Below are 12,121 nucleotides of genomic sequence, written 5' to 3'. Positions count from 1 at the left end.
TAGACCGCGTCCTTGGAGGATGCAGCCCAGGTTTTCGAACAGAGCCTAAACCTCATTGAATGATATAATTATTTCACATGTAATAGTGAAAAGCAGCTCAGTGAGACTCAACAAAACCAAATGTTTCACTTTTACACTTTATTGTTTAAAGTTGATACAAAAAGTGTTTTGCTGGAAACATTCTTTGATTTTGCCTTTTACAAGCACAAAGACAGAAGGAGGACGGTGGGGATGAACCGATGCCGGGTTGTTTGCGTCCAAACAGGGCTGAGATAACGGTACAGAAACAGCGGGAAGCCCTTTAATCACACAGAGTCCATAAAGAAGACCAAACAGGACTGGGAGAAGGAGAGGCCTTTTCTTTTTTTAATCCATTGTGATGTATCCTCAGATGGCTGTAGCATAGGGTGTACAAGCGTGTGCACGGGTCATCGGTTTCTCCCTGAGGTGAGTTAGTGTGTCGCAGCCTGAGGATACGAGGAGAGCTACTGCGTGGACAGAAACTAAACACATACAATCAACCCGTTAAATTACAATCTCTCTCTTTCTCACATACAAACACAGAAACGACCGTTGAGGATCTGCAGGAGCTGTTCAGAAGAGACGCTTCAGTTTTATCTACAGCTTCAGAGTGTGTCTCGCTCATGTCAGCCTCTAATGTGTGTTCGGCAGTAGGAGTTTGGGAGAATCTGTGCTTTTATTCAAAGGTAACATATCAGGACTGCCTCAGTTTGCCATTTTCTCAGAATAAGTCCCAATCTATAGTCTGTAAACACAAATCCTTCCATCTAATAATTATCTGAAACATTACTTGTTGGCTTTAGATATTAAAACCACGCATGGTTTCTTAAGCAGCCTAACAGAGGGTAAATACACCGTGGAAAGGTTTGGTTTGTAGCAGGTATGGACTGATAAGAGATATTAAAGATGCAGCTCCAAACGTGCTTCATCTTTAATGAAACCTTAATGATTTACAGGAGAAAGTTTCAAAGTGATCCCTCCCTAAATTCTATCTCTGCACTTTCTACTTGAACAAAAAGACAAATTCAGATTTACGAAAATACTTATGGTATCTCTAAAAACAAAGATAACCTTTTTAGATTGTTCAAAGTATAACTAGCTAAAAAAAAACAAAAAAACAGCATGACCGTAAAGCAGCAGACTGCAGGCCAGCTACCAGCCCGACAAGTTAACCAGCTGACCTCAGCTTGTGCCACTATATATGAACTGAAACTAATGATTTATGCTTTAAGCCTCTAGATTTTGACTTTGTTCATTTTATATTCTTGATTAAGTCATATAACTATTTCATAATAAATAAATATATAGATAACCTCATTACAGCTATTCTAATACTGCATAATTATGGAATAATCAATATCATTATTAGCAAAAGGAATAATGATGGCTTTTGTATTTTAAATAAATTAGTTTAAATCCTGCTTTTTTAAAATACTATGGAATTTTAACTAAAATAATAATCCTTTGTCTTAAAAAAAAACTAAGACCAGGCAGCCCTGATATTCGGTTCCCTATATTGCTCCACATGTATAAAAAAGTAACACATGCAGATGCTTTCTGAAAAGCACAAATTGTCACAAAGCCCTGGTAAAATAAACACGTTTTTCTTTTCAAAGGCTTCAAACCTCTGTGGGCTACAGTCAATATATCGGATCAGTGAATTCTCCAGCACTGCGATTATTCAATCAAAGTAGAGATGCAGCGATCAAATCCTGAAAAAAAAAAAATCCAAATGTCATTAAATGCTTCAAAACAAAACTAAGAACTAATATACTTTGAAGACTGCATCCACTACAAGGAAGAACATGATGCACTTTTTGAGTTTAAAGGGTAAGAACATATGTTGCAATGCATAAATGGGAAAGCTGATGATTTCCTCCCTTTTGAAATAACCTGCTTTTTATTTATCCTCGTATCTGTATTAGTGCTGAGGAAGAAAATAAAAATCAGTTTATTAAAAATTAGAATTGTAAGTCAAACTTTGAAGAATCAGACTGGAAAAGCCTGATTGGTGCATCTCATCGTGAGAAAAAAAAATACTTTTAACTTCCTTCAATACAAGAAAGGAGCCCAGCATGTTTCGGAGATACTCATCCCCAGTTACCAGCAGAGGGCGCTGCCGAGGCACCAAAAGCATTTTGAGATCCCTGCGATTTCTTGCCTCAGAATCGGACCTTCACTTACATCCCAGCAGCCAAGCAGGCTGAATTAAGTCGCCATCCACACCCGGTAAACGTCTGTACCGCGAGTTCCTGTCTATTAGCCCATTTTATCCTTAGAATAAATAAAACAGTTCAGGTTAGTGTGGGAGTCCACGGCTACATCATTGCGTTTTTATGGCTAACAGAGATTCACTCGTTAAAGGGAGGGCAGCGGCTGTGCAGGCATTGATAAAGACGCCTCAGAGGCTCCTTTAATGCTTGAGGAGGTTTCTGCTGCAAATCTATTGCTCTGAACTTGAAACGTCGTACAAAGTAGTCGATGAGGACGTGTTGTATATAAATACACTGAATGGCTTTGATAGGAGAACACAGAATAAAACCCTTTGGAAAAAAAAACACCTAAAACATCAAGTATGATTAACAATATGCTGGATTTTTAAAGGTAATCACTTCAGGATTAGGGATTTCTGACAGATAAAGGTTGAAGCGATGTTCTGGGTCATAAATAAACATATTTCTTTAAATAGGCTCTGAGAGATGTACACGTGTATTGCAACAAATACTCGAACAAAAATCGCATGTTTGCACGAGGGCGTGTCAGTGATTTCGATAAATACTGATGAGAGTTCTCTTCGTGAATCAAAAGTTCACCCCGCAGTGTTCTTTGTTTGGTTTTTGTTTTGTGTCTCTGGTTTCATGAAAATATAGAAATTTGTTTGTCATTCATGAAAAATCAATACAAAGGTCACTTAAAAAGGAGACAGAGGCAAAAGGTCCAGAGAGGAAAAACATGCGGAGGGGTCCCTCCCCTCCCGGCTAGTCGAGGGGCCCCTGGAAGATGAGTCTGATGAAGCCCCGCTCGCCGCTCAGCTGCTGGGCACAGAAGGGGCAGGCGGCGTGGAAAGTGTGGGTGCCGTGTGGGAGGGGGATTTGGCTCCAGAAGGCCGCTGTCTTCTCAGAGCAAACGTGTCCACAGGGGTTGAAGGTGTGAGTGGGCGGAGCCGCGTCAACATAGAAACCCGCCTCACAGCCCAGCCACAGCGGCACATAAGGGCCTTTCGCCCGGCACATGGGGCACTCCCTCAGACGGCCCTCCCGGCCCTCCCTCTCCTCGCGGTGATTCCCCCAGTTGTGGTAACCGTGCACGTGGCCGCACTGCAGATAGACCCAGGGCTGCTTCTCGTCAGGAGTGTCCTTCCGCCGCATGGAGGGGAAGGCCAGCGTGTTGAAACCAACGGGACATTGCGGCCGGGCCGCGTTGATCTCCTGACGCAACGCCTCCAGGTGTTTGAGGGTCGGGGTGCGGGACAGGCCCTCAGCCGTGCGCCACAGGAGGGTGGCGCCGCAGAGGTCGATGAGCGAACCGTCAACGAGCTCCTGAGATTCAGTCTCCACCTGGAACACACAGCGAGAGCAAAGCTTAGACCCAAGCTACAACCGGGTACTTGGAACCTTCTCACAGCACAAGCGCACTGCTCTAACCACTGGGCCAACACTTCCCTTATATATAGACAATGCAAGGTATTTACAATATTTACAGAATAAAAGCCATTCATATTTCTAAAGTTCCTCAGTAACAAATGTCCTAACAATCAATAATTAGCCAAGAGAAAGAAAAAAAAGAAGAAAAAGGGAAAACAAACAACAAAAAATCAAAGGGAGTGGAGTTTGGGGCTGAATGATGGAAAGAAGAGATCTTAGATCAAAATGTGTTGAGATGCAGTAGTGTAGAGAGCGGTGTGCAGTGATTTGAGCAATTATGAGAGTCTATAAGACAGATTGTGTGTTTTTTTTTTAAATGGAGCCTCATTGCTCTCCTTCATCCACCTGCGACACAGCCAATCAGCTTTGAACCACACCTCCACGAAAGCCAATCAGCATCCCAAGTTCGCACCTGTCTGCTCCTGTGTGCAGGCGGGGGATGCACTGTGACTTCAATTCAGATGACCCAGTTTCAACCCACCTCCAGCCCCTCCTCCACCATCACAGCTAAAGCTTCATCAGAGTGTCATTCCTCCTGGACTCTTACTGCCTTCCCTGTCTCATCTTAACCGGTCCAGCAGAAGACCGCCATGTTGAGCCTGGTTCTGCCAGAGGTTTCTTCCCAATGGGGAGTTTTTCCTCTCCACTGGCACTTCATGCTTGCTCATCATGGACAGGTTCTCTCAACCTGTGTTATTCAACTGGACTTCCATCTTCCAGGTCCCTGAGTGAAGCTCTAGTATCAGCTCACCCAATCCACTGGATCTCCCCATAAAGCTCAGCAGACCGTCTCACTAACCAGGGGGGAAACAGCACTATTCTTTGCTCCTGTTCATGCATGTCTATCAAAATTCAGCGCTATGTTTCCTGCCAAGCTCTGAGCACCAAATACAAAGTAACTGTATCAATAAATTTCTCCTAATTATCTTTTCTCTTCGTGTGAGTTTTTCAGATTGAATTGTTATTTAGATTTGACAATTGTATCAATTTATCGTTTTTATTTCAATATGAAATGCTGAAAATGGTGGTTTTGTTTTTTGGAATTTATTTTTGTGAATAAAATATTTGCCAAGTAATATGTGTTAAGGATTTTATCAATTTCTTTGTTTTGATGAGAAAAAGAGGTAAAGATATTTTTTCCAGATAGAGTTAATGAGATAACTAGTTTCTGTAATGAGTGGACTGCGATTCTTTCTTAAAACCAGTACCAAGGGATCCTACATGGCCATCATTCACAAGCAGTTCCCCTCTAGACCAGAGGGTGGCAGCAGCAATACTCTCGACTGAAATGATCTCTACTGAAAGTAATTTGAAATTATTTTAATATTATCAATAAACTGACAGCAAAAATATAGTAGTTAATTACTCATATCAACATACTAATTTTAAAGATGATAAATAGTGAGTTTATGCTATTTTCAGAATTAGTCTTTTTGTTTTATAGAGTAGAAGGGAAAACGTGTCTGCAAGACATCTAGGACTCTTAAACTTAACGATAATAACAACTTAATCAATGTAATGTAGGTATTACTAAATATTAGTAAACTGTAAATATCAATATGCATAACAATTATTTATAAAAGTACAGAGGATTTGTTTATTTTTTTTAATATAATATGTTCTCCCCAGTATTCAAAGCTAAAAGATCATCTACTACACCTTTAATTTAGACAGCAGCGATGTACAAATATATGCAGTTATTATTAACAAAGGCTTTTGGAAAATCTAGTTTTGTCTTTCTTAGTAAAAGACAGATATTTGGTCATCCATTTTTCTGCTGATAAAGAGAAGATTGACCTCAGACTAAAAACTTTAAAAATATTTAGATGGCACAATCAACGGTCTTTCTACATAGAGATGTTTTTAATCTCTATTTAAAAACATATATCTATAAATCTTCATGTATGTTAAGGCTTTAACTTCATATTTATTTATGAAAAATACTTGTTTAGGTTTTACAAAATACTCTATAAAAGTCTACAAAGCAGAATTTTGGGTTAATTTTCAAATCTAACAAAAGGATACACTTGATATATATTTATCTCTCTTTTGAAGATCATTTCCAAGATAAATAAATGATTTTTCTATGATCATCTTTCTTGTGAGGTAAAAAAAAACAACCCCAAAACCTTTTATTTAGTCAGCTTAAACCTGTAGGGAGGTTTAAAAAGACATCACTGCCATTTCTGCAGTACCGCTCCGAGGACAGCAGGTGGCATCCTAACGTAGCCATCCTGAGTCTGTCAGAGGGGCAGAAGAGTGACAGCTGGGGGGAAGATGAGATGAGGAAGCTGTGATTTGTGCTGCTTGAAGGCGGACCAGACAGCTGCTGGAAATTTCTGGATGAATTCAGAGTTGAGGAAGAACTCATTCTGCCTTTGCATGATCAGACGGAGCGGGAAATTCCATGTTTAGATAACCAGAGTGCATGAGGAGGGGAAAACACAGAGAATGGAGAGGAGAAAAGTAGGGAATGAATCACACGGCAGAAGCTGATGCTGAGATAAGACATGAGGCAACTTCAAGGTGTTGAGGTTACCGCGGTGCTCGAGGGGACCACAGCGTGTTGGCTGGCGTGTTCAGCGTTCAACTGCTCTGATATCTCCCTCTTTATAAAACTGTTTGCAGAGCGTGTTTGCACTCTTCATGATACACATGCTCAAATCTCTCTGGCCTGACCTTTACATTTCTACTGCTCAATTACAAGCTAGCTCAGGGAGCAAAAGGTCGCTCCTCTAGCTGTTCTTCACCTATGAACCACATCAAAGCAATCTGAAAAACTGCTCCAGTGAGTATGAATGTTCACATCTGAGATCTATGCACATATAAGCATTTTTTCCCTTCATTGTTAACCTTTTTTTCTACATCAGAGCAAAGCACATTTAGCAGCATCAAAGCTTGCATAACCCTGCAGGAGTTCAGCCATCACCCACGCTACCACAGCCGCTTCACTGGGCCTTAAAACATGACTGCAGTGCTGTGGTCTGAAAAAATTGGAAAAAAAACAGTGGAAAGTTGCCTCCTATTTAGAGATGAGCTCTCTTAAACTCATTGTTCGATATTTTCTACTGAAGCAGGATCTAACAAGAAACGGGTTGGATTCCAAAGAAAGATGAGATCATAGAGAAAACCTGGAGACACATCTGCAGTCTGGTGTAAATAACTGAGTTATGTAAAGACAACAAACAGAATGTCCTAAAACAATACAAGAAATATTTATATCTTAGGATAAAGCCTGGATTTTACTGAGCTTTGTGTCTAAGATCTCCATATAAAGGTGCGTTCCTTCCATGCAAATGCAAACAATCCGTGTGACTAATTACGCCCTGTTCGCTTCACCGTGTCATCGGATGGGAGGAGCTGTTGTCGTGTGTCGAACTCAACCATGGGGTCCTTCATTTTACCGAGCGAGTTACGCTGCTGTATGTAATGTGGAAAGACCAACAACGTCCGCTTCATCTACCAGATCCACAGTCAGTTCCTCTAGTACCACCACCTGCTGAAGGAGCCGTGGCTGGATCGCCGCAGCACTTCTGTCCGTCCAGGACCCAACGGCAGGAGCTGCTTTACCGTGGCGGAAGGACAGATCAACCTGACTGAAGAAAAAAAGCTTTTCCGCTGAACTACATCGCCAGGTTAATCGGCCATCATGTCCCCAATCAACCAGTTTGCATCATCAGCATTGCTTAAAATGGTCCTTCCCATTGGGGACCATTAGTTTACTGCCTTTACATAGAGATAACATATAAATTACTTCCTCGATTTTCCACCATTTGATCTGATAGCTCCAATACGAAGATGACGCTGTCCTTTCTGTGATAAACTAAATGGAACCTGAAAAAAAAGGTGTTTACTCAATCCCATCAAGCATGACAAACTCGCACACTAAGGTATGTAGATCTGGGGTGAGGATAAGGGGAGAGCTGTCCCTGTGGTGAGACAGCAGATAAAGAGACGGATTAAGAATTAGAGGAGGGAATAAAACGGTTAAGTGTCTTGTGGCTGTGGAGATGAGGCAGAGGGAGGGTTGTGATTGGCCAAGAGACAGCTGAAGGATCCTTTGCAAGATTGTGTTACTCACAGCTTTGACTGACAAACTGTTGCCTTGGAGATGGCATCTAGATAACCTTCTGATGGGGAAAAGGTTTCGGAAGAGTGTGAAAAAGATGGTGTAAGGGATTCATCACCTCTGATTTAACAATCATGGAGGCTTTTTCTGGGTTATGATTTTTTTTATTTTTTTGCAGATGAGGTACTTGTTTACTTTAAACCACTGTAGGCAAAATGTTTTAATCTTGAATTAAAATATTTCTTATCTCACCATTTTCCCCCGCTGCTGCGCCGAGCGCGTCTCTCGCAGGGTGAAGACGTTTCCACAAACAGAGATCTCCCTCCAGACTCCCGGTTTGGAGTCCTGCATAAAGCCGTTGCGAGGATGCATCACCAGCACGCCATTAGTGGTCAGCCCGTCCATCTGTCCGTCGAGCGTCTTCCACTTTGCAGCTTTCTCCTGAAGCAAAAAGCGATGTGGAAAATCGGAGATTAGGGAGAAGGAATATTTGAATGATGATGCAGTGTGGTGCTGTTTTTCTGAGCCGTGTGAAAATGAAATATGGCTTACCCCCAAGAATATGTTCTTGGAGGAATCGAAGCCCGCTGCATAGATGCGAGCCGTGTAAGGCGGCGTGCGCTGGCACATGATGCGGCAGGCGAAGCGGGAGATGGTGCTCTGGACCGACTGGGTGTCTGAGTTACTCTGGCTGCCGGCCACTGTGTCCGTCACCACGAAGTCTATCGGACTCTCTGTGGATCGGCCGATCTGGTGGAAAACCAAAACAAGCAGGTTCATCTTTACCTTTGGAGGAGCGGGGATTAATACAGACTTAAAAACAAATGTGCTTGGGCATTGAGAAAGAATCACAACCTGTAATTAGTCTAAATCTGCTGTATTTCTTGCAGCAGGATAACTCTGATGTTGTGCTTTGCTAACAGGCACTGTGTTGCCCATGGCAGCGACCCGCATCACAGCCGTATCAAAATAACAACACAGCAACAGTCTCCTGCTGCGTTATTGCTACCCGAGCTCACAGCAGGGTAATTTTAGAAAATGCTGTGAGAATACATTGTACACCCCTCCACTGGAAATTTGAATAAAGATGTTTTGCATTATCTAAATCCAAAATGTGCACATTTAAATATGCAGCTCAGAGTTGGGACTCACAACCTCTCAGTACAATTACAACTGTTGCATTTGAACTCAAATATTTCCCTTTCTTTGTATTTTTTTTTTGTATTTTTTTTCTCCTTTTTTTTATCTCTGAAGTGCAAATTACGAGAAGAAAGGCTCTTTAGATCAGTCAACAAATCATACAGTATGTACATTTGTGAATGTTTTTATTCCTAAAAAGAAACATAAACGCTTTAAACCATCAGCATGGTCTGAAATGATCATGTCTCTGTGTGATCAAAGTTTTGACTGAAGTTCTGTTTGTTTCCTGTCAGCTGCATGTTTACTGACATGTAGATCTGATTGGGTTTAGTTACTAAAGTTCAACAATCTGCACGGCTGTTTTCTACCACTTCTAAGGTTTGGAATGATCAACACTAAATAGATACAGAGACCAATTCATTATGCCATTGGAAACATCCAGCTGCAACGTTTACGATCCAAAGAGTCGTTTTTGCCGTTCTTCTTGCCAAACAGTTTGTCTGTACTGTAGGCACAAACTGTAACACATGATTTATGCTGAAATTTATGAACTACTGTGAAGTTTTAGAGCAAAACGTCAAAACGTTTAAAGGAGTGAGGGAAAATATTTCTTAAATATATTCAAAAAAGTAAATAAAAAATATATAAATTTTACCCCCAAATGCAAAAAAAAAGAGAATAAAAAAAAATATATATATATATCAGCTTTAAAAAAACATTAAATAATTAGATTTTTTCTTTAAATTTTTCTACTTTTGGTCAAATTTATAGAGTCTCTGCAGAGGGCCTGAAGAGCCACACTGGGCTCTAAGACTGTAGGTTGCAGATCACCAGCAAAAGGTGCCACTGTAGGCAGAATGTTTAAAGTTGTCCATTTATGGATCATCCAGAAGTTCAGAAGTTAATTCAGACCAAGCCAAGACGCCTCTTAAAAGGAAGCTTCATTTTCTGTTCAGCCATGTTGGCCATTCTGTCAGGCTTTTTTATTTTTTTTGAGTTTTTTGCAGCACTAGTGGCTCGTTATTCGTAGGCTGACAGGAAAGGGGGTGTAAGAGATGGGGAGGAATGGGCTGGATTCGAACCCGGGTCAGCCATGTCAATTACTAAGGCCTCCGTAAACGGATGGTATGCCCTAACCACTGCATTCTACCAAACTTTAAAACATGACTTGAGATAATAACTGGAAGTTTAAATGACCAACACTGGAGAGAACCAATTTATTAGGGAATAAACAGAGTGGGTAACAAATCAATCACCTTTAAAACTTTATTGTGTGAAATTTTGAATGTTTAAATGATTACTTATTGCTTTAATATGAAAAAAAAGTCCCCCCTTTGATCATTTTATTTTTATTTAAAATAAAATAGCAAAAACCCATTTTGCTATTTTCTCTCTCACACAGTGTGACATCACCTCTTCTTGTAATATTAATAAAGATCTGTTATGGCATCAGAGGGGCCTTTAGTCTCAACTTTTAAACCTGCAGTGCACCAACCAGCGTTCATAAATCGCAGCAAATTCTACATGTCAAGAACAGTAAGGTGGGAGAAAAAAAAACGATTAAAAAGTTTGTTGATTGGCTGTGAAAAAAAAAGCAATAAAAATCTGGGCTATTTTACCTGGAACATATCAGTATTGCTGTCATGAGTGTACTCCACCACCACCGTCTGGGCTCGCGACAGAGTGTAAGAGATGCTGTGCTGGTCTTTGTTGCTTATGGCCTGATAGGACACAAGAAAAGGATGATGGATGACAACAGAGAAGGTAACCCGAGATGAGGAGACAAAAATAACTGCAGGTCTTGTCATAATTCATTTAAAGACTGGAACATGGTTTGAGTTTAAAGACGACATATTTTAGACGTCACTAAATCAGAACAACCAGCAGATTGTTGTTGGAGATGTTGCTCGTATTGGCGTGTTGGCTGTAGTAAGAGGGTAGAGCGCTGTTCTCAGAGAGCTTGCTGGCTACACATGTGAAACCTTAAAGCTGTCCTACATTTATTAGCCTTCTCTGAAAGTTTACAGAGGACTTCAGAGGATGGAAAGATGTGCTTTCCAGGTTTTTGCAGGAAAACGCTGCGTCACCTTCCACTGAACCGCTCACACTTACCTCTCTTAAACACCTGCCTGTGTTCCTTTTCTCCAGGAGATTATTCATATATCTTTTCTCAAAAAAAACAAAAAAACCCCAGCCTGAATCCATCTAACTTCATTTGTTTAATGTGTTCCTAAGCCTTAATATTTTAAAGCTTTAATCTTTGGGTAATTTCTCTTTTTCCAAGGTGTGGTCCTTTCTTCCTCATAAATTGGTCTTTATCAACAATTTTCCAGGCTTTCTGAAGGTCTTTCCAAGTTTTTCTTTGAACTTCAGATGCCCCTCGCCCACACAGTACCTGGCATTGGAACCACATCTCACAGTTTGTGCTGAAGTACAAAGAAACTGAACAGATGGAAAACAAAAGGAAAAATTTCAAAACTATACGTCTTTGCACAGCAAATGAAACAGGGTATAAAAACAAACAGGTTCAGTGTGTCCATGGGGAATAACCTCTAAAGCTAAACTCCTATTTTCTTCTTTCAAACTGTTATCTTCATTTCAACTCAAATACTACCATATGATATCTTTATCACTTTCTGTTGGAAACAAACTGCTAAAAGAGCCTAACTGAAATTGGATCTTTGCTGAGTCGTTTGCCTGGTGTTGATGTAACACATTTGTACAACCAAACGTGTTGGCCAACCAAAGGTCCTGTTGTTCAGTTAATGCCGTTCACCTGTTTGCTGATCCAAAGAAAGGAGGGAGGTTCCTCACCAGATTCCTCTTGTATTCTTAAAGAAAAGCCACTGAATCGCACTTAGTCTGGCCTCTCACCCAGAACCAGTTTGCCATGGGAGACCCTACCAGGGGCAAAACTGCCCCGGACAACATAGCTTCTGGGATCTCTGAGGCACTCAAACCCCTCCACCACGGTAAGGTGGCGATTCGAGGAGGGGACTCAGATTTAGGAAACACAGAACGTCTTTCGTCCTAAATGTGAAAGAGTGGTTTGATTTTCAGCCACAGCTTTTAAAAGTTGTTCCAAATCCCCCGGGTGAACCAGCCTGAGGTCAAGAGATCACTTCTTGAGGTGTTGTCTACACCAGGCATCCCCAACCTCGGTCTTTGAGGCCCGCTGTCCTGCGGGTTTTAGAGGTTTCCCTGTTTTAGCACAGCTGATTATATTGATTGCAGTGGAGCAAAAGCC

At 41.1% G+C, this 12,121-nt stretch overlaps 1 protein-coding gene across 1 annotated transcript in view; it reads right to left on the bottom strand.

The window, feature by feature from the left end:
- Positions 1–133: 133 nt before the first annotated feature.
- The window catches only part of LOC107105047 (E3 ubiquitin-protein ligase pellino homolog 1), a 55,741-nt gene continuing 43,753 nt past the window's right edge, over positions 134–12,121 (bottom strand). The window contains exons 4-7 of the mRNA XM_015405165.1: positions 10,494–10,595; positions 8,287–8,484; positions 7,987–8,175; positions 134–3,578 (exon numbers count right to left, since the gene is read on the bottom strand). Of these exons, the coding sequence (XP_015260651.1) occupies positions 3,000–3,578; positions 7,987–8,175; positions 8,287–8,484; positions 10,494–10,595 (1,068 nt within the window). The 3' untranslated portion in view covers positions 134–2,999. The remainder of the gene's footprint in view (positions 3,579–7,986; positions 8,176–8,286; positions 8,485–10,493; positions 10,596–12,121) is intronic.

Source organism: Cyprinodon variegatus, unplaced genomic scaffold (genome assembly GCF_000732505.1).
Source record: "Cyprinodon variegatus isolate N-32 unplaced genomic scaffold, C_variegatus-1.0 Scaffold2028, whole genome shotgun sequence".
Taxonomy (NCBI): domain Eukaryota; kingdom Metazoa; phylum Chordata; class Actinopteri; order Cyprinodontiformes; family Cyprinodontidae; genus Cyprinodon; species Cyprinodon variegatus.
The sequence above is the reverse complement of the archived record's forward strand: the minus strand, read 5'-3'. Positions and strand labels throughout refer to the sequence as shown.